Raw genomic sequence first — 22,896 nt, 5'->3', positions numbered from 1 at the left:
TGGAATTCGAATGGGAATCACATTCATAAAAATTGCAATTTAAATTACAACTTCGAGCGTATACTAAAAATTTATTAATGAATGTAATGTTGATTTCTCTGCTCTCAAAAACATGGCTTCTTTCTCCTTGGCATGAAGTGGAAAGGTTATGCTGGAATGCTGCTTCCAACTCATTAAAGCCTCCTACTCCTAATGATTTTAATAAAGCCGGGAAGATTCTTCTAAATCTGCTTCATCTGCCGCACAAATAATGGCACACATAACATCATGAACAAAAATCTAACATAACAGGTCAATGGGGATTTAAAATAATGCTGAAATTATATTTGGCCGGGCTGGCCACCTTCAGCTGCTAGTTTTAGTCGTTGGTGATGTTCCACCACTTTGTAATCTACAATCTCTTTAAACAACTGCGAATCCAATATGCAGTCTGGGCGCCCATAGACAGCAGCTTGGACACTAGCCATGAGTTTGGCGATCTCACGCCCAGAAAATCCCTCCGTTTTCTTCGCAGCTTCTCTCAAGTCATCCTCTGATAAATCTTTTATAGTAATCTTCTGAGCCTGCTTCTTCAGCAAGAAGCCTCCCTTAGAGCCATTATTGTCATCACATAAATATTTGTCTAAATACAGCTTCAATAACTTCAGACGCTCCTCCTCTCCTGGAAGCGGAAATTCAATCACTTCATCAATGCGATCAGTAACTGCACTGTCAAGATCACCCGGTCTGTTTGTCGCAAGAACAAGTACTATGTCTCGAGACTGATCACCAGTTCTGAAGAGCAATGCGTTTAAAGCACTTCGCTGAGCTTCACTCATGAGTGAGCTATTACGCCTGCATTGAATACAATAAAATCACTAAGCAATTGCTATAAAAACGAGATCATCACTTACCAACTTATCACACCAATTGCTTCTACAGTATAGAGGGTGAATATTATAATAGTTACAGCCAATAAGGTGAAAAGAAATACAGACACAAAAATCCATAAAATGCTGTTGTTGGTTCCTCATGTATTTAATCTTCGAATAAATAAGTGAATTTTATTAATGATAAAAAAAAAAATTCTCCGAACAAGTTAAAGACACTTCGTGATTTATATAAATTCAAGATAAACCGTTATAAAAGTACAAAGATAATCAATGTAGACTGTAGCAATATAACACTTATATTTTCACATGTTATGCAAAAACCAAATAATTTTTGCTACCCTGCTGCATGATAGTAATTTACATAGATATCTGTTATAGCAGAAGTCTTAAAAATGAATTTCAAACTCTAACTTACTCGCAAAGGAAAGCATCTGCCTCATCAATAAAAAGCAATAGGCCTTTCCTAGATTTCTTGGCCCAATCAAATATATCATGAATTTTGGTAACAGCCTGGGCACCAAGAGGTGCAACATCTCCTCCGGTCATCATGGCATAGTCCAAACCCTTCACGTAAAAAAGGAATGTCAACAGTAGTTAAGGATAGCTTTCTAAACAAATTTTGCATATAGCACTAATAATGAGCCTTAAAATAATATTCAAAGAAAATTCCATGACTAGCAAGATAAACACACTACATTTTACTTCGTTTGATCATTCATCATAAACACTACACTCGACACTTATTTCAGATTGTCAGTAAAAACAGCTTAACAGATGATGTAAAAGGAGAGAAGTCAAATATAAATCAGAACTTTTTATTAAAGAACTAATCATCATCATACCGATCTCCTCGCTATTTCCCTTGCAACCATCGTTTTACCAGTGCCTGGGGGCCCATAAAAAAGCATATTACGAAATGGTGCCTGATGGGCTTTGGTATTTGATGTTGCACGTGCAAGATGCTCTATTCTTCTCTGCAACGATGGATGGAGGATTACATTTCCAAGACCATTTTTACTCCCAATAGGTTTTTCTGCCCCAGCCAAAGTACTACTATGTAGAAGTTTATTTTTAGCTTGAGAAATTATCTTTGATCCAGGGAATTTTGCCATTGATGATTCCCGGATCAATGATGGCTGCCCTAAAATTCGATTAATATAGCCCCAGGTGACTTTAGCACCTTCTCTGTAAAAAAAGGAAGCACAATACAATATAATCAGATATCATTTAAAAAGGAAATAAAGAAAAAGACAGAATTGTCATGAAGATGGATTAGAAAAATTAGGATAGAACACAGTACGTATTTTATCCAGCAAAAAACGAATTAGGATAGTTGGCCCTACCCACTGAACCTGTCTACTAATCAAGTTGTAAGTGGTTTATAGTAACCTATCACCAAGAGTAATCTATTACAGAATCAGTCTCACTACTTTCACAAAGTCTTTTTATGGATAAAAGTACATTGACAAACAATATTATGGTGACATCAATGTGTATACATATCTAACAGACCCTGAAACTGAGTAAAGTTACTTAGTATCAAATGCATCATGAAGAAACAGCACATCTACCTAGTTGTATATACTCCTGCAGCTAGTGCAGTAGCTCCTCCAACAGTCATAATCAATTTGTCCCTATCAGTCAACAAGGCCCTTAGACCACCTGCGTATTGTAAAAGCCGAGCTGAGATAATTTTCAAAGGAAAGATCAACTTATCATCTACCAATGAAAACAGTTGACAAAAACAAGGTTACCATGAACAGTATAGTAAGATGGAATAACACAAGCTATTTACACTTTGGCTGTCACACACCTTGGCAATCCAAGAAACAGACTCAAAAACCACAATGTTCTACAATTATGCAAAAATATATTTGATTACAGTCAGAACAGTACATTTTGTCAGCAGTTATGTAATATCATGCAAACATGAGTGCTACTGTATTAGATGAGAACTGGAAAGAAGCTTGTAAGTTTATCAAAGTGAAAGGATTAACAATCCCATGAACTTTTACTGCCAAGAATTTTCACATTCTTGCAGAAGGAATGCAATATTACTACAAGTTGATATCCATTCTCCGTCATGGAAAACTACAGAAAATATACTGTGGATGCAGACACTATGTTACGTCATTGCCTTCCGTTTCAGACATTCAATATGCCAGTTTATTCTTGTATATGGATTTTACTTTGGCATAATTATCAATAGCAACAAGTTGAAACTCCTTCAGTAAACAAGAGGTACTGTTGCACATTGCATTACTATGAACTTACCAACCAAAAATTGGTATATTGATAGTGAGATTTATCACATTTACAAATAGGAATAAGTAGCACAGCACAGACAAGACAGTCAAGATCTATGATCCCCCATAAAGGCCAAAAGCTTATCAGCTGCATACCTTCAATGTGACTGAAAGTTGTGTTAATTGCAGCAAGCCATTTATCCCTTTCACCTTGCAGTCGTTCTATAAGCATTCTCCTATTATGCTCCTCGGTCAACTTAGCTTCATGAGCTCGGCCTTCAGCCTCAGCCATTGCCTTAACTCTAATAGTTTCTCTTTCTATTTCAGCTCTCTCTCTCTCAGTCTGACGCTGCTGAGATTGAATCTGTTCTTCAGTAGCCTGTCTTGCCCGCTCCTTTCTTACAGAAGACTCCTCTTGCATCTTGACCAATTCAACATTACGTAGCCTCTGGGCTTCATGATCTGTCTGAGAATGGCAACTTATGGATAACTATTCCGTGTAAAACATTTTAATCTTACAAAACTTCAAATCTGAAAAAGTTTGATTTGCAAGAGGCTCAAACATTCAAATATCACTAACAGTTAGACAACTTCATGGAATTTTCATCACAAATCCTATTGCTCCAGAGTTTTAAACACCAACATTGGTAGGAGGCCAAATATCAAAAGTTCTCCAGAAAATCATTAGCTATAAGATCATACAATTCGTTAAAATAAGATTTGAACGACTAACAGAAGATAAGTTTGTTACCAAAAGCATATCTAGTGGCAAGGACCAAAGAGCAAAAATGATTCACTGACCATAAGTTTAAGTTCAAGCTCAGTTGCTTTTACATACTTTTTCTAATTACATTAATTCTCAAAGCCAAAACCTTCTTCTGCTCTGCCAGAAAACCATTTCTAGATGGGTATATAAATACCAAAGGTTTCCAAATTCACATTTTACACAACAGTGTACATTGTTTGTTTAGTCTGTACCTGCATTCTTTTCCTTGCCAATTCATCCTCGAATCGCAGCACCTGGGCCTGTCTCTGGGCTTGCTCTTGTATTAAATTACGTTGTTCTTCAGCCATTTTCCGCTGTCTTTCCTGCAATAAAATTTCTTTGGCAGATCAGAGCATGATAATATTTCAAAAATGTACACAAAAATGATTCCCCGTGATGATAAATCCTAAGAAGAACATAGATTTGCAGAAACCTCTAATAATTGTTATCACACTGTTAACCTACTGAGGTGAGCATTATGATGAAAATCTATAATAATACAAAATATGGGTAAATTCGTATAAAACAATAAAATTGCAGACAAAATAAAATGTTGACAAAATTCCCAACCAGTCAGCCAAGTTTTAGTTGCATATCGCAAGTATGCCAAGCTTTATGGAAGACTGAACCAAGTATTTGATAGGGTAGTGTGATCTATTTTGTCAAGCACAAAATATACGGCAAAACTGAAATGATCATGAGCTACAAAGAATGTGGAAGTTATTCAAAAACTCCACTTACAATATCTCCTTGAGACTGAATAAGTTCGTAGTGAACTCTCTCAGCGTCTAATTCAGCGAGGCGAGTTTGCTCCTGCTTTCGCATTAAATCAAACACCTACAAAGCAAACAAAAAACAAAATCAGAAAACTACAATCCTTCCCCATACAAAGAACATTCGTCACTCCTCATTGAAACCAGAACAAATGATGCCGACTGAATTCCAGAACCACAAATAAAATAACCTGCTTTGAGTAGGAAGAACTGTTGATTTCACGGAGAGCTTTGGCTCCTCTTTCTAACGATTCCGGGTCGAAACCCGACTTGTTAGGTTCCTCAGGCGCCGGAGGCTCTGAATTGTTGTCGGAAGACTGGTTCGGCGGCGACGGCGCATTGGAAGGTGAAGAAGAGAAGAAAGGGAATCGGAAGGAAGAGTCGGCGTAGGCACGATCGGAGAACGTGGACATGGAAACCACCGCAGCGGATGTTACCGCCACGTATGAGGTTAACCTTGCAGCGGCCATAGCTTAGCATGCACCTTCCGAATAGATCATGAAGAAGCTTGGTTTAGCGCGAGCTTAAACCCTTCGCTAGGGTTTAAACTGGAAAAGTCTCGGTAGGGCGTTGCTTGTTGTGCAATTAAAACGCTTAAACGGATGTCGTTTTTCACCCGAACACGATAACAGATTCAGGGGGAATGGCGGTGGGCTTTTAGCCTAGTGGATCCTCTTTGTTTAATAATGACCCGGATGAAATTGCTTTATCCACTCCCATCAATTACTTCCTGCACCTCCTAATTTTTTGAATTCTATTTCTACCATTCTTTGTTTTATTTGTAGCTGTAATAAGTAGAGGGCTGCATAGTATTTGATGGGTGCAGGTAACAATTGTTTGACCCGGGTGGTTGTGTTATACGACCTTGTAACAGGGAACCTCAAGTGTCAGAATGCATTTTTTCATCCGCTATACTTTTAAGATACTCTCTTCTATTATATTATTTGAAATTTATTCGAAATTATACATTTTTATTAAATCGCTTAATTTATTAAAATTTTCTCTGTTTTAATAAATTATATTAGTATATTGAAAAAAAAACATAAAGAATGTATTATTACTTAACTTTAGATTTTCTTTTTAGTAATGATAATGACAAAAAGGTGAATAATCCTATTTTTATAAATGTAAAAAAGTTGTTATAATGCACTTTTGAAGAAAAGAAAAAAGATAATTCTGTGATTCTGTATTTTTTTCTAAATAAAGTAATTAATAAAATTTAAATAATAGGAGTCGTGTTCAAAATCTAGTTAGGAGAATAAATGGTTTGAAAACATAGTTAAATGGATAAAATAATAAATAATACAGAAATGATATGAATGAAATAGATAAAAAAAGTATAAACACTAAACTTTATATTTTATATATATATATATATATTTGTAGATAAGACTACATGATTGTATGTGGTGGATTATAAAAAAACAAAAAATTGGATTTGGTTTTTCATTAAAATCTTAGTTGAATTAGTCTCTAAACTTTAAAAGTATATAAATTTAATAATTTTATTCAAATTTTATTATATTTATTTAATATTTAAATTATGTTTTTGATAATATTTGAGTTATTTATAACACATCTTCACTAAATTCTAAAATTCTATGGAATATATTTATAAAAATAAATAAACTTAATTAAATTTTATTAAAAAAATTAAATTTACATACAAGATTAAGTATTTAAAAATTACTAATTTTAATTTTCATTAAAAATTTAAGAAAAAAAATATATTTAACGCTAAGAGAATCAATAAAACATAAATGATTATTAAATGTTTTACACAGTTACAAGGAGTTGTGAAACAATACAATAAATTTATGGTGAATGTATATTATTTATTGTGTAATCGGTAAACTTATAAAAAACAAATCCAAATTAAATAATTATGTGTACACGTTTTATGTGCCTTTTTTTTTTTCTTTTCTAATGCTTTTTGATAACAGTTTTTTCGCAAGATAAAATGATCATATTTTTAAGATTTAAAACTATATAAGAAGATAATTTATTAAAATTAAGTGTGTCCATTTTCTTAAAATTTTAATGGCTTCTATGGTTATATTTACTAAAACACAATACGAAAACTTTTCATGATTTTAATGTCTTTTATTAATAAATTCCAATAAAAATATATTTAAATTTGAATAATATGGTAATAATATTAACACCCTAATATAATTTCATCCGTTGTAATTATGCTCTTGTTTTTCATCATTTGTTTTTATGAAACCGAAAGCAAAAATCAGTTGTATAACTTTTAATGCAAATCTTAAAAATGTCTAGACGAAAAAATTTATTTGAAGTGCAGGTTCAATGTATACTTTTTCTATCATATTTTAATCTCTCTTTCTTTTCTTCCAATAATGTCAGTGTTCAGTCTATTGATATTAAAAGCATTATTTCAAAAAATATTTTTGTATTAAACATTACTTTAAAATATGAATTTGTTTAGGTTTTCAAATTTTCATTAATAATCTCACACTTAAAATTACCTTTATCTGGTTATAAATTTAATTGTTTTTACTTATTCTAAAATTTTTTTATTTAATGTAAATGTTTAAAAAAAGATGACAAAGAGTGAAACATGGTAATTTACAGTGCAAACTCCTTATTTGAGAAACCGTCACTTATTGTTCAACAACATGACCTAGAAAATAACTTATATTTTACACAGAAGCAAGGTCCTTTAGGACTTGCTGTTGCTAATACATTTACTTATGAGGAACACACCACAATATTGAGTTTGCTAATCCTCTATTCATTCTGGTTTCTCTGGATCATTGAGAACCTGTCACATGAAAACAAAATTTTAAAATAGGATCACAGCATGAGTTTGTATTAGAGACGAGTTTTAAATTTAATTTAATTCTACGAAATCAACTTGTAAGATAAGGATTACACTAATTTATATATTGTAAATTAGTTTTATTTGTAGTTATTGTAGAACTTTCTAACAGTATGTAATTTGTAATATATCAAAGGAATTCTTAATACAGGCATAAAATTTACACAATTCGTAATATTTGATGGATTTGTTTATTTTCATGAAGCCAACATTTTTACGCAAACATAATTTATCTTTTTGTACATCCTTCACTTCCTAGAATTATCATATAGATATAAAACTGTAATGAATTATAATATTTTGTTACGGTTTATCTTCTTTATAGTATTTTCATCAATTTTTTTCGTTAAAGTAATTATTGCGATGTAATCAAAGAGGGGTAAATTCGATGAAGCCACTCCGAAAAAAAAAGTTTTATATTTATTGAATTAAATTGAGAAAGTATCTTATTCAGGATAATTAAAATAAAAGGTTATAATTTTCAGAAGAAGAATGTCTGATTGTTTAGAAAAATGGTATATTACAAGGATCGTATTGATTTTTTTTGATAGTATAATAAAAAAGGAAAAAATGTGATAAAAAATTATAAAAATATATGATGCTAAAGTAGTTTTTTATTTTTAAATATAAAATAGAAGTCAATCCAAAAACAAGTTTTGAGAACAAGAAGAGAGAAATGTGCTTGACAATTCGTGGGCATGTAGAATGAAAGATGTGATCATTTGTTTTTTTCAACAATTTTTTACTATACAATTCCAATCTATTATCAATTAATCTTTTCGCTTAGAATTAACTATTAATAATAAAATACTTATATCAATATATAAATTAGAGTATATGAATCTCTTATAAATATAAAATGATTCCGATGAAGTTAAAATAAATAAATAATCTAGAAGAACTTTAAAAAGACAATTTAATAAATATAATCAGAGTTAAATAATCTTTTAATGAAAAATAGGAATTAAAAGATGGAAACAACTTTCCATAACTATATTTTGATTTTAAATCTATCACACACTAAAACCGGGCAGAACAAATTATTCCAAGTCCATATAGCCTTCGAATAAAGTTATAAATGAGCCCAAACATTTAAAGAAAGGATCTTAAGTTTTCAAAAACGATGATATTAAAAAAATGCAAGGTATGTAATTAAAATCATTGAATTAAAAAACAACTTAACTAATAAAATTTGAATTATAAGAATATAATGATACTATACTTCTTTAATTTAAATATTGAATACAAAATATATTTTATTTTGAAAAGGCGTTACACACCATTCATTCGTATAAGAAAATTTATACTTAATTCACATATATAATTCTTTGTCGTGACAATAAATGACGGTTATTATGACATATTATTATAAATTAATATATTATACGACAAATTTTATGAATAATTTTTAAAACAACCATATATTATAATATACAAAAACAACTATTATAATATATACCATTTTATGTAATAGTAACGCCATATTGAGTCTATATTTTTTACTTTTTTTCTTTTTGTGTGCTGTCATTGGCTGAAATTAAAAATACACTATGTTGATATTTTAAATATTTAATATCTTTTTAATATATTTTAAAACATCAAAATTAATGGTAATCAGTATATTATAAAGACAAAAAAATTAGCAGAAAATCCAAATTCCGTTACATACCTGTATAATTATACCTGTATAATTAGGCAATGGGATTTGTCCACGTTCAATGCGTTTGACATCTTCTTTGAGGATCTCAAAGTGAGTCTTAACTTCCTCAACGGATTTTCCAACTACTCTTGCCACATTCTGCCATTTGTCGGGGGTGTCCCTATCATATATAGCAAGAGCATCTTCAAATAGTTTGTTTTGCCTTGGAGTCCAAGATGATGCCATCTAAAGAAAGGTTAAGTTACAAAGCAATTGATGCTGAAGAAGGTAAAACACTATGTTATTATAGGCTTCCAAGTACAAAAATGAAGAGAAAAAAAAGGATGGTTCTATTCTAAATCAAGGGATGGTATGAGAAAGAGATAACCAAGATTGGTCTTTATAAATACAAGGAAAAGTACTCTTGGTGGGGTTTAGTTTAGGGTGTTGCTCGAACATATCTTCTCCAAAGGACAAAAGATATTGTTGTGACCATTCTCTTCGGAGCCAAAAGATAGCAAATCATGACAACAAGTGGAAGAAAAAGAAGAATAAGTTCTAATTAACAACACTCTTTCACTTATAATTTTTAGCAAATATACTCTTTCATTATTATGTCACCGCGCGCAATTTTAAATTTCCATTTATGTGTTTAGTTAAATAAATAATTCGTCGTTTTAACCTTTCGCAATTGGTCTTCAAAACTCAATTATTTTGATATTTTAATGTTTATGGTACTTATTGTTCACTATATATACACGCTACTTCTACGCGGCATAGCATCGGAATGTTAAATAGTGTAGCTAGTGGTTAGATCTTTAGGGTTTTACTTGTTGAAAAACAAATAAGTATCTTTTTCACAAATCATAAATGTGAAAGTTAAAGCAAACATTTTGGAATAAAGTAGACATAAAGTTAATAATGTTATATATATTGAGAATAATCCAATAGATTACTAACTATGATATTTTAGGATCATTTAAGACTTTTCTTTTGTTTAGTCTATGATTTTGTGTACTTAATTTGTTATATAAGGTTATGATATGAACCTTTGAATCCATGTAATCTCGGTGTAAATATTAGAATATTACGCATTCGTAATGCAAGAAAAAGTGTTTATCTTAAAATTTAATTATCTTATTATATATAGATTAAGCTTTTTTTTAAAATTTCAGTTGTTTGTGATATAGATGTTTTCTAGAAAGTAAAATGTTGAAGAAAAAATATATAATATTACTTGTATTAGTAGACTGAAAGGAGGACACCTCGACCTAAAGGTTCCTATAAATTAAAGGATCGAAAACATCTTAATCAACACTACAGTATGGGACGAGCTGCTCAAATATCTATGTAAGCAATATGATGGACACAGTTAAGTAATAAAGGATTAAGGTAATTAAATAAGTTATAACTCATAAAATAAAGTAAATTTATAAACCTTAAACCCAAGAAACAAGACATATTATTCACGATTTGCCACTAAATTCAATTATTACAATGACATATGGACTTGAACGAAAGAATATCTTCACATACTCTTCGTTGAAGATATCCAAGTCATAAGAAAATAGGACATATCACTAATATAGAATACATCGACTTGAAAAATAAAAAGACAAACAAACATGTGTGATTATAAGTATATTTCGACTTAACAAAAACTTTAGTTATATAAGTTACCTCACTACTAGAGTTAATTGTTTCATTATAAAGTATTATATAATACTTAATATCAATTATTAGAATATCCATAATAAACATGGTAAAGAATTAGTAGAAGAATATGTATTATGATAAAGTAATAAAGAAAGTTTCACCTTCTTGTCTATATAAAGGTCATATTCAATTGTCTTCTGGGCTTAGAAAGGGACAAAGACTCAGAAATTTTTAATTCTCTAATTACTCAGTTTTCTGTTGTGCAAGTTGATCAACATTTTTTTTTGGGTTAAGTATGTTTTTAGTCCCTGAAATTTGACTCAAAATTGGAATTCATCCCTGGTCGAAACTTTGATAAATTTTGGTCCCTAAACTTTAAAAACGAATGAATATAGTCCTTTTAACCCAATTTTGTTAACTTTTTTTTAGGTTTCGAACGCATTTCAGAGTGAATATTAAGTCGAGAATGTGTCAAACAGCATAAACAACTCCAATATTTACTGAGAAATGCGTTTGAAACCTAAAAAAAAGTTAACAAAATTGGGTTAAAAGGACTATATTCATTCATTTTTAAAGTTTAGGGACCAAAATTTATCAAAGTTTCAACCAGAGATAAATTCCAATTTTGGGCCAAAGTTCAAAGACTAAAAATATACTTAACCCTTTTTTTTTTATAGAAAACTTTGTGGAACAGAGTTCGATAACCATGTCTATAGAAAGCATGCGTACTTTTTCTAAATGCTGCTCTATTGTAAATTATGACCAGAGTGCATTTTTTTACAATATTTTTTTAATGTTACCCACTTTTTTTACTTTTAGAGAGTCGAAGAACAAAAAGTTTAAAATCAAGTTGTATAAGTTTTTAAGAATCAAAATACACTTTATCCTAGATTTAAGAGAGAATAATACTTTAAATAATTTTTATTTCCAATAATTGTGGTTTTGATACCCTCAATAAAAGCATATAGATGATACTATGAATATATTGTAACAGTTAGCAGCACGTAAGAGAAAGAAATACCATAAACTGAATGCATAAAAGTTGAGTGAAAGGAAGCTTATGTTTCTGTAGGCTCATTCATAATGCACCAATGACATTGTTTGGTTGTGGCAGTGCAGTCCTTTTCGTACAGACATTAGATATGGGTTATGGTTCGAGAATCTTTGCCTTTTCATTCAAACACTCTCCCCTGAAAAGTTCAGGTAATAGTTAATAATGTATCGTGAAAGAAATTTCAAGTGAGAACTAAGATTGTGTACACACATGCATACGTGGATGAAAACAAAACTTTGAGCTATCACTGAAAATAATGATATTTGATAAACTTTAATTAGTTGTGATATCATCTTAGAAGTGTGTTTTAAGCCTAACTCAATTTCATAAAACTAGCTTGTAAGATGAGAATTGCACTCACAGGGGCGAAACTATGCTTTGACCGAGAAGAGCCACGACTCCTGCAAATATTGTTTTTTTTGGAATTTATTTTATATATATATATATATATATATATATATATTCAATTATATTTATATATTTTTTATATTAAATTTATATTATGAAAATTATAATAAAAGATAAAATAAAAAATTTAATTGAGACATTGATTTATAAAAGAGATTAAGATTTTTTTTGTTATAAGATTTTTGTACAGTGTAAATTATTGTGAAAGTGTGTGAAGAGAAATAAATACAATGAGAGATAAATTTATCATTCTTTTTAGGATGTTTCTCCAAATTAAGTTTATCACAAATTAGTATAAACCTAATTATGATTTTAGATATTCTTTTATAAAATTGGTATGAATCCTAATTATACTTTTTCTCAAATTATTATAAATGATATTTAGGAATTTTGTGTTTTCTGCTGCCTATGGTAATTTTTTTTTTCAGTTTTGAATTTATACCGTGTTGCTTATTTAATTAAAGTGGTATGAGTTTTGTTATGTCTTGCATTGTGATAATTGTGATCTCTGAATATAAATTGTATCTTTTTCTAAATAGGTGAGATGTGATAAATGATTTCTGAATATAAATTTTATTTTTTTCTAAATAGGTGAGATGTGATAAATTTATATTAGAAAGATTATGATAAAGAGTAAAAAACTGATTCTTTATTTAAAGAAGGTTTGTCATAAAGATGAAAAAAATGTATATATGTTAACTAAATTTTTCATGAGAAATTTCATGAGAACCAAGAATTCTAGACAATGAAAATCAAATCTTTAAAGTTCTTAAAACTGTATATAATGAATTTAAAAATTCATTAGAACACGATTCGGAAAAAACATCTTCAAATTTGACAATACTCATCGAATCAAATTGATGAGGTACAAAGGACTAATCTAAAATGATATTCATGGTTTGGTATCATGATATAATAGCATGATATAATAGCGAATAATAGTCATATATATTTGAATTCTACTATTATGTGTGTTTGTTTTAAGAAGAGGAAATGAGGAGAAAAAATAAAAAACTTTTTTTTTGTAACTAAAAGAAAATTATATATAACAAATTTAATTTGGCACTCCTAAATTTTTTCTCTAAGTTCCGCCACTGTACACTCACTTATATACTGTGAATTGATCTTATGTTTAGTTGATGTGGACTTCTAACAAATATGAAATAATTTAACCTTTATGTTTGTTCGTACCACAAATTTAATAGTCTAAACACTCTAAAAGTCAAAGATTTAAAATAGTTTTAAATACCTTTCCTTTTTCTATTTTTTAAAGATAAAATTGTAATAGAACATTTTAAGAAGGACAATATATTAGATGAGGAGTGAGTGATTCTAACAATGTTATTCGACAAACAATATTTATGAATTCTCCTATAATCTTTATTAATGATATTTGTTCTTGTCATTACTATTTTTATCAATGAAAAGTTAAAATACTTATTAGATTATATAATTGTATACATAATTTTAAATAATGTGTTTAATTCTTAATCATTACTTACATATATGTACAATGAAAATTTAAGTACGAACCTGAATTTCATATGAAGTAAAGTGAAAAAGTAAAATGACATATAAGAAAGGAAATCAATAAATTTACTGTTTTAATATTTTTGTTGAAATATATTGAAGTTAAACAATATCCCCTTATTAGATCTATAGTTTTTAAAACCATATCTATTATAATAAGATATATTCTTCTAATTTTTTATAAAGCAACATGTTTATAAGGGAATATCCTATTCTGTGGATGGAGATTATTTTTCCTTCATAATAGCTAGTTTTTCTTTTACTTAGTGTAGTCTCTAATACGAGAAGAGTGGAGAAATAAAATAATATAATAATTTCGTTGCCGGCTGGTATTTAGTAATGTTTATATACAATTAATATAAAATTTATACTAAAATATAAAGTTTATGCTAAAAGTATAAACGAATTGCGCAATTTTAAAACTGAACACTCCGTTTTTCTCAATTAGAGAAGATCCACGACCTCACGTTATAGTTTTCGTTTCACGGACTAGTTTTTTTTTTTTTTTTTTTTTTTTTTTTTTTTTTTTTTTTTCTTCTTTTCGCTCTCTCTTTCTTGTCTGATAAGAATAGAACTCCATGCCTTTATGAACCTTCCCACCCTAGAATTTGCGTCGTTCTGGGATACAATTTCCGTTGCACCGTTTTTTCAGAGTTCAGGTATGTATACGATGCTCTTAATTTATCATTCACTTCCTTCAAATGCCCTAAAACTAGAAGAAATTATTTTGTCTTTGGTTTCAGATGCGCCATATGGTTTTGTCGCACGCTTAGTCAGAATCAAGAATAACTGGAGTAAGGCAATCGTTTAATACTCTGCACCATTTGCTTAATGCGCATCAATAATCTATGGAAAAGGTGTTCGTGCTACGTTACGTAAGCCTTTATCTCCATCTATACTTGTTCTGTTTCCCAGTGTTGCCATTTCTTAATTTGTTTTTATTTGCATCAAATATAATTATTCGCTCTCTGCGCTTCCACTTGTCTTTTCCCCTCTTTGCTGCTTTACGCTATTTTTTCGTTCTAATTGACTTGATTCTGTTCTTCCACACAAATTTCCCTCGAAACATACTGTCCCCAGCTATTTTGGCCATCTAAATGTGTTTTTTTATTAAAGAATTTCTTCAATGATGACGGTATAGTTTAAAAACCGGGTTACTCGATATGCAATTCTTCGTTAGAGGCTTCATTCATGTCACATGAGATGAAAGTTAGCAATCAAGTGATGCATCTGTGGATCTAATTTAGGAAATTGATTTCTGAGTTTTAAACTGAAGATAGATACAGTCTGAAGCATCAAATATGGATACTAGACCACATGATTATGATGGTTATGATGATAATACGTGGTTCAGATAAGTCTACCATTGAGTCTCCTATATACTATTAGACCAATGAAACCGTTGCTAGGCCTTTCAGTGGACCCTGTGACAGTTAAGAAGCTAGAGAGCTTCTTCTCAACAAAAGAAAATTTCTATAGCTTGTATCCCATCAGACACTTAATGGATCAAGCTTTATGGGATGGTTCAACCTTGAAATAGTATTTATGAGCCAATGATTACATTTTTGAAGAGTTGGTTATTAATTTCACCAGCACTCCGGAATATTAACTTGAAAGGGATGCTCCGGGATAGAATTTGGCATTATGTATGACTAGAAGTTTGATGCGCAAAATGTATAGTATGGCCTATAAAGAGCCAACAAAAAAAATGTCAAGTCATTTTCAAAAAGGAAACATATTATTGTGACTTTTCTTGTTCACTTGTAGATTTAATGGATTACGTATTTTGTACAAAATGGAATTTAGGAATATCTGCACTTCTGTTCGCTCATTTAACAGGAAAAAGGTGGTGTATCATATCAGATCTATTCATTATTACCAATGCCTGAGGTGTCAACCATACTGTTTGTTTAAGAGGGATCCGATACTTGACCATGTTCAATGCGTCAGACATCTTCCTTGAGGATCTCATTGTGTCTTTTACCCTCCTTACAGGGTTTGTGTCACCTATATGTTGTTCCCTTGTCGTTTTTCTTTGCCATTGTTTCCATGAATCTGAAGATAAGAAGTTGAAGGTTTTTAGTACTCAAAAGCAATAGCTATTTTAACAGGCAGAAAGGATGGCAGGGAAAGATTTATAGAGAATTGAAAAGTGACTTCATTGAATTTCACCATCAATAATAATGATAGGAAAATGATGGTCGTTTTAGTGAAGGAGGGGTGTTGACATGGTAAAGAAATGGTGAAGCTAGCTCCACATAAGCAGGAAGAACGATGGTGGAGGGTTTATTCCTTGAGACTGTAGGATTTTCAAAAGGAAGCGAACATGAAGTACAACTTTTCCCCATAGGAACCACAATACGAACCAGGACAAAGGACAAGTGGAATATGAGAAATGTGATCAAGGTCACTCACTCATCAACAGTTTTAGTTAAAAGTAAAGTTATTCATGGGCCACCACCTAATACTCAAGCCTTTTAACCAAGATATTCCTCAATTTTGTCCGTGGAATATAGTATGTCAGGTTTGATATATTACTGTAAGAAAAAAATTAAATAGTAATTAAACTTACAGACAACAAATAATTAGTTATTGTATTGACTAAATTAGAAAATATTTTACAAACTAAAAGTTATTAGTATATAATATAGTCTCTATTATAAATAAAAAATAATAATTATAAATTAGAGTCTAAATTGATCTTTAACATTAGACATTAGTTATTAGGATTTTATAGTTACTTGTTATTAATTCTAAAGTAGTCTCTAATTTATAAATAAAGATTAATTTAGAATCAATGATAGTAATTTGTTAAAATTTTGATAGCTAATATTAAAAATCAATTTAGACTCTATTTTATAAATCAATTATAATTTTTTATAATAATAAAGATTATTTTAAATGCCAATAATCTTTATAAAGTGACTTCTAATTTAATAATATAATGACACATTATTTTTTCTTTAAATTTAGTCCTATTTAATAATTTTCTTGTTATACATTAGTTGATAGTCTATGCATATGACAAAACACATATTGATGATTAGTTTATACCCGAGATAATAACAATGAGCCAAGTGTGATAATGTCCATATTCGCGATTCCAACCAATTTATCCTTTACTAGTATATGAGCTTTTAAGGTTAAAAGAAAACAATTAATAAAATTTAATGCGTGGTAACGATTTAATGTCATAAGAACTATATTTTCCTTAAATTTATCTACATAAGGTTACATTTAGGTCCATTCTTAAGTACACAAATTTCTAGGAGTGCAAGATGTAGTTTAGGAGGTTTAATAAAATAAATTGAAATGTAAATGCATGAAATGTAATATAAATTATCGATTCACAAGATCATAGACATGCAATCTATATTACCACGGTAACTTATGTTATGAATCTGGATATTGAAAAACAAAAAGTGTAATTAAAATATTCAATCAAATAATATAATAACAAACCAAACTAAATTAAAATATCATTTGATTTAATCCATAAGTAATCGTAAAATAAAGTTATGATCTATTGCCTAATTTAAATTATAGCTTACATAGGTCTGAATCATAATAATGATTGAGTTAAATATGTTATTACTACAACTTGGAATTAGAATTTGTTTATGTTTTAAACTTTGATATGTTTTGATTCAAACTTTAAAATATAATTTTTCTTTATTTAACAACATTAAAAAAAATTAATGTGTTAAACATCGTTTAAATTAACATTTGAGCTGAATGTGTAAATAATTGAGACGTTAACCTTGAAATGTCATCTGATATGTTAAAATTTTTGAAAACAATTGAGTTTGGAGGATTATTTCTGCTCATTTTTTAAGTTTAAAGATTAAATTATATCAAAATTTAGAACCCAGATGATTTTTAATTTAGATTCAAAGTTTAAAAAATAAAAATATATTTAACCTATACAAATTTCACATATTTAAGTCATCAAAAGAAAAAAAAATAGACTCAAATTTAATGATGAACGAAATAAAAATCAGAAAATGTGCACAATTTTTAGAATATTAGATTAGCGTAATAATTTAGTCTTCGATAGAGATTTCTTCGTAAACATTTCACAGCTCCAAAATAGAAAAGGATAAGAGAGAAGAGTAAAACATTATTTAGTTTTCTTAATAATTAATAAGATTATGATTTGTGGACACCAAAGTTGGGTCAAAGTATAAAATCATAAAGTTTGAAATTTACAACATAGATGATGAAGCTTCTATACAGGATTATTGACATTGATGTCACTCAGGTAAGTTTGATTTGGCAACATAGATGATAAAGTTTGTGTTATAAGAGGCAAAATTGTATATATTTTTCTTTAGCTTCCTAGGGACATTTAAATAATCTCCTTCTCACATTTATAATAAAAGTTATATATTTATGAGAAAAAAATAGTACAAAAAGGTCAATGTGAGAAAAAATAGATTTGGTATTTAAATGCCCTGAGCTCATTGATTCTAGAACTGATTAAAACCTCTACTTACAGTTCAATTTATCGTGAACTATTATTAAAATGTTAAGACAAACATATGTACTGTCAATGTGTCTCATAGAAAGTAGTTGAAACCATTGATCAACTGGTGATTCTGAACCATTTCTGGTTAGAGCGGTGCAACCTACAAAATAGATTGCAGACTTTTTTGCCCAGACGTGAATTAGGACCGGATTTTAGTGAACTTAATGGTAGTTGATTTTTAAAGAATCTTTATCTAGGAAATGTTTGTTCCAATAAGATTTCACTTCATATAGTTCGGTTAGGTTATTGAATAATTTCTTTCAACTTGCTATCATATATATCTTCTTCCTGCTTAAGATACTCTTTTTTGGTGATTTGATTTTGCTGTTTGCGTGATTAGCCAGCCAAATTGTGTCTTTCTTCCATGTATATTTAGACTATGTTTATTTACGGATTTGTACTGCCAATCATACTTTTTAAATCTTATTCAACTGTGCATGATTACTGCATATCCACAAGCATGCTAAAGGGATTTTTTCTGTAAAGGTAATGGTTGGTTTGTCGGCATCTGCCTATTTTTCTTGTGACTAAGAATTCTACCGAAAATGAATATTATTTTGCTGGATGATATATTCCGGATATATTGAATAATGCACTACAATTGAAAATTGATAAATTCATATTATAATCACAACTGAATGCAGTATAATAATAGAACAATGAAAGAATAAATGAGAGAAATATTCAACATTATTATCACACAGAAAACAAACATATAGATGATAAAATCACTCATTTTTTTTTAACCTCCAAATCAATAGGTAAACAATCATACAACAACTTCTAAAGAACTAAACTTTTAGTTGGTGACATCTCATCTAACCAAATCAACTTTTCTCAATCCACACATTCCATAGCAGAAGAGTAAAACCTTTTTACAACTTTTGGAGAAATCACACTAGTATCATCCAGAATCCAATTAGGTACATCCTCATTTTCATTAACCGTTAAAGAAGAAAAATTACATAAATTAACAACAAAAGAATGAAAGTTTAGTGAGTACCTATCCATGTCGAACTAACAACAAAGAATAACCTTACTCTATCAAAATAAGGAATTTTAGCTAATTTAGATAGGCAAATGTCAGAACACCAACAATCATTCCAAAGATTAATACAATTATCCTTACCTAGTGTCCAAAAAGTATTTTCAAGAACATCCTTTATACCATGCCAAATTAATGATGATTTAAATAACATATATTTATGATATTTAGACTTTAGAAATCAAATACGCATGAGATGAGTTTAAGTTATTTTGCCATAAATAAACTTAAGTTAGATGTATCAGATAGGTTTTGTTCTTCGGCTGAATATTAATACCTTACAAACTACCATTTACCTTAGAACCATATAAGATAGATCATTTAATAATAAGCAATTATCGTTTTTGTGTATTTCTAATCCAAACAAAATTTTGAATCTATTGTTTTATTTAAAAAAAAACTTAATAGGTCATTTATAAACCTGGAAGCCATAAGACAATAAAACAATTAACCATTTATTTCACTATAAAAATTAAATATAATTGTGTTAATAAATTATTTATTTAAATACAATAATAATTATATTAATTTTTTAATAAAATTTTTAATAGAAACAGTAAACAACGCAGTGGTCTTGAACTGGAGTCTCAAACTTTATAATTTACTATAACAGATGTGATTTACTGAAATTTAAAGAAGAAAAAAATTAAAGAAAATAAAGAAGTAAGAGGAAAAAGAGACGTTAAAATGAAAGAGAGAGAAAAGAAGAATAAAGAAAAGAAAAAGACACGGATAAGATGACGGGAAAAAAACAAAAGTTTAATTTGAACATTAAATATTATTTTTCATTTCAAATTTATATTTGTGTACAGTGAAAGAGACTTTGGAAGAGGTACCATTTAACCTGATATTTGACAAACAAATTAATCTTTAAGATAAAGCAATCTATTTAAATAACTAATGTGAATAATATATCTCATTTTCAGAACCTGATATTAAATTTCAAATTTAAAAAAGATGTCACTAGCTTTTAAGAACCTTATGATGAGTTAAAAGATATTCCCAATGTTTAATATTTGCGGCAGGAATAAAATTAGTGATTGCATTAAAAAAATGGGTGACGTCAGTTTTGTGGAATATCAAGCTGAAAGTGACAAGTCAGTTTCAGAATATGGACTTTTTTGAATAATTTCTATATTGAAGATAAGAAGTCTATATCCACACACAATGCACACATTTTTTTTTTGTCGTATATAAAACAGACCAACAGTTACAATATCTTTGTTATTCATTGTTTTTTACTGTAACTTGATAAAATCATAAAACCCTATTTCTGTTATACTTATGCTCTCAATTGGCAATGAATTAAACTAAAAAAAAGCAGTAATAAAAAGTGTTTATAATCCGTAACTGTGGTGTTACCATTTTCAGTAGTGTTTTTCCTTATGCATTAATCTTGAATTTTCTTTTCATCAGTATGTTTTTGATTCTGCCACTAAGTATTTGTTTGTTAAAGGTGGGAATAACGACAAGGGATGAATTTGGTTAAAGAAAGAATTAGTGTTTGGAGTGGAAAGTTAGAGTATATTGAAGGTAGATACTTTGAGAGCATTTGATGGGGGTATGAGCAACTGGGAAGATATGTAGTGTGGGGAATCTGCATTTAGTGGCCCTTGTTCTTGTATAATATTGTCCAAACATGGAATAATATTCTCATCACTTGAAGTCCACTTCCATAAAAGTAATGCTTACAAATTCGCCAACCTTCCATAAAATTTTTTGTTGTTTTAGCTCAGAAGTATATCGAGAACTCTAAGCCAGAACATTTAATGGTTTTTTTTTTATTATTATTGTCACCCCTGTTTAATCTATTGTTTAGAGTTTAAATCCAATGTATTTGTAAGTACAAACACTCTTTTTAATATTATTAAGAGTAACTTAAATGTCTTAATGACATTATCATGATTGTTTAACTAATTGCACATTAATACCACATGAATAAGATGGGATTGGAAGGTATGATCGGACATGAGTCCTAACATAGAGTCTCAAGCTCTCAAGTAGAGCCGTCAAAGTGGGTCAAAACCTGTGGACCAACCTGACTTATCATGGGTTCGAGTTGGGTTGGATTGAAATTTTTTTACAAATTTTAGTACGGATTAATTTTGGCTTCGTCCACTAAGAATTCAGACTACCTGGATTGAACCCGTGGTGAGCCAGATTGACTCACCAACCCAACCACTTTTTTTATAGTTGGGTTGAGTTGAGCTGTTTTTTTTAGTCAACATATTGGGTTGACAAATGCAAACGTAATAATTGTGATTTTGGTTTGTATTTGAGGTTAAACATTATTTTGGATTGTATTGAAGTGTATTTAGATTTTAATCACAATTATAATTTAGTTTTTTGAGACTGAAGAAATAAAAGTTGTATTTTTTTAATTAAGTGAGTTAGTGAGCCAATTTGTTTAACCCACCAACTCGTGATGGGCTAGGCTAGGTTTGAATATTTTTAGTTTGCTAATAAGTGATTAAGGTTATCTTAAGCTTAGAGGCTAGACATATGTTTTTTTCAATCTCCCTTATAAATAATTATTTCATTGTCAATTGAACATGTGATCCTGGTTGTGATGTTAATTGTTGGATTGAGCGTTTATCACTAAAGTTATAAATAATAGTTAGGGTGCAATCCTTCAAAGTCGTAAAAATGCAACGATTCGATTATGACTCAGTTTATTTAACCTCCATTACGGGACAATTGATTCACCATACAACAATTTAATTATTATTAAGTCACGTTATGAAGTATTTAAAGTTAAATTATCCATAATTTAACAAATGTGGTATAAATTATTCACATTTTAATATAGTTGTCTATAAGTATCAATGTTTACTACAAATGTGGTATAAATTATTCACATTTTAATAATAGTTGTCTATAAATATCAATGTTTACTTGCACTAAACTTAAAATAAAATGATAACATTTTAGTTATTTGTTGAGACGTAGTCTAATCTTTAAATGTAAAGTAGATTCATAGTGTAAAGTGTAATCGAGAGAGAAATAGCACATAGAAGAAACTACCATTTTATTGTTTAGCTTACATTTTCTGAAAGCAACATTTACAAAATGTTGCCTAAATCTTAAGTTGATAAAATGTGACGTTTAGTAATTTTTAAATCACAATTATATAATTGTGCCAATTTCTATGTATAGATAACAATTTTATACATTTAAGTTAGAACGTGACCAAAAATAAAAAACAGTGTATATAGAAACCTTGTTAAATAGTTAGTATCACCTCCTTGTAAATATATATATATATATATATATATATATATATATATATATATATATATATATCACAATTTATTTTTATTTTATAATTGTAAATTTTATCTTATAAACCGATTTTATAAGGTTTAATTAAATTTAAAATTCATCTCTCAAGAATATCTTATAACCATATACTTAATCACATATTTGTCTTATTTATTTTGACAATTTCTTTTAAATTAAGAGACCTAAAATTGATTTTAGTTTTTAAAACAAACTCAATTTTAAGTAACTAAAGTCATATTCAAATATAATTTTGAC

The 22,896-nt window shown here is 29.2% G+C and overlaps 2 protein-coding genes and 1 long non-coding RNA gene across 3 annotated transcripts; 1 reads left to right on the top strand and 2 right to left on the bottom strand.

Moving 5' to 3' along the window:
* Positions 1-5,243, bottom strand: LOC114172585 (AAA-type ATPase family protein). Its single transcript, XM_085670172.1, has 8 exons — positions 4,849-5,243; positions 4,626-4,721; positions 4,097-4,207; positions 3,275-3,584; positions 2,444-2,534; positions 1,715-2,057; positions 1,288-1,436; positions 1-834 (listed from the first exon to the last, which is right to left on the bottom strand). Exons 1-8 carry the CDS (start codon positions 5,125-5,127, stop codon positions 321-323), a joined length of 1,893 nt encoding a protein of 630 aa, XP_085526298.1. The 5' UTR covers positions 5,128-5,243; the 3' UTR covers positions 1-320.
* Positions 5,244-7,234: 1,991 nt separating this feature from the next.
* Positions 7,235-9,587, bottom strand: LOC114174274 (protein RADIALIS-like 5). The gene is made up of 2 exons (XM_028059085.1): positions 9,169-9,587; positions 7,235-7,442 (listed from the first exon to the last, which is right to left on the bottom strand). Exons 1-2 carry the CDS (start codon positions 9,382-9,384, stop codon positions 7,413-7,415), a joined length of 246 nt encoding a protein of 81 aa, XP_027914886.1. The 5' UTR covers positions 9,385-9,587; the 3' UTR covers positions 7,235-7,412.
* A 4,691-nt stretch (positions 9,588-14,278) lies between these two features.
* On the top strand, positions 14,279-21,259 carry LOC114167699 (uncharacterized). The gene is made up of 3 exons (XR_003600317.2): positions 14,279-14,445; positions 14,530-14,661; positions 20,816-21,259. It is a non-coding gene; the product is annotated as an uncharacterized LOC114167699 (long non-coding RNA).
* Positions 21,260-22,896: the final 1,637 nt, after the last annotated feature.

The sequence above is a fragment of the Vigna unguiculata genome, chromosome 2 (assembly GCF_037176805.1).
Source record: "Vigna unguiculata cultivar grain cowpea cultivar isolate G323 ecotype 2 chromosome 2, ASM3717680v1, whole genome shotgun sequence".
Lineage (NCBI taxonomy): Eukaryota > Viridiplantae > Streptophyta > Magnoliopsida > Fabales > Fabaceae > Vigna > Vigna unguiculata.
The sequence above is the reverse complement of the archived record's forward strand: the minus strand, read 5'-3'. Positions and strand labels throughout refer to the sequence as shown.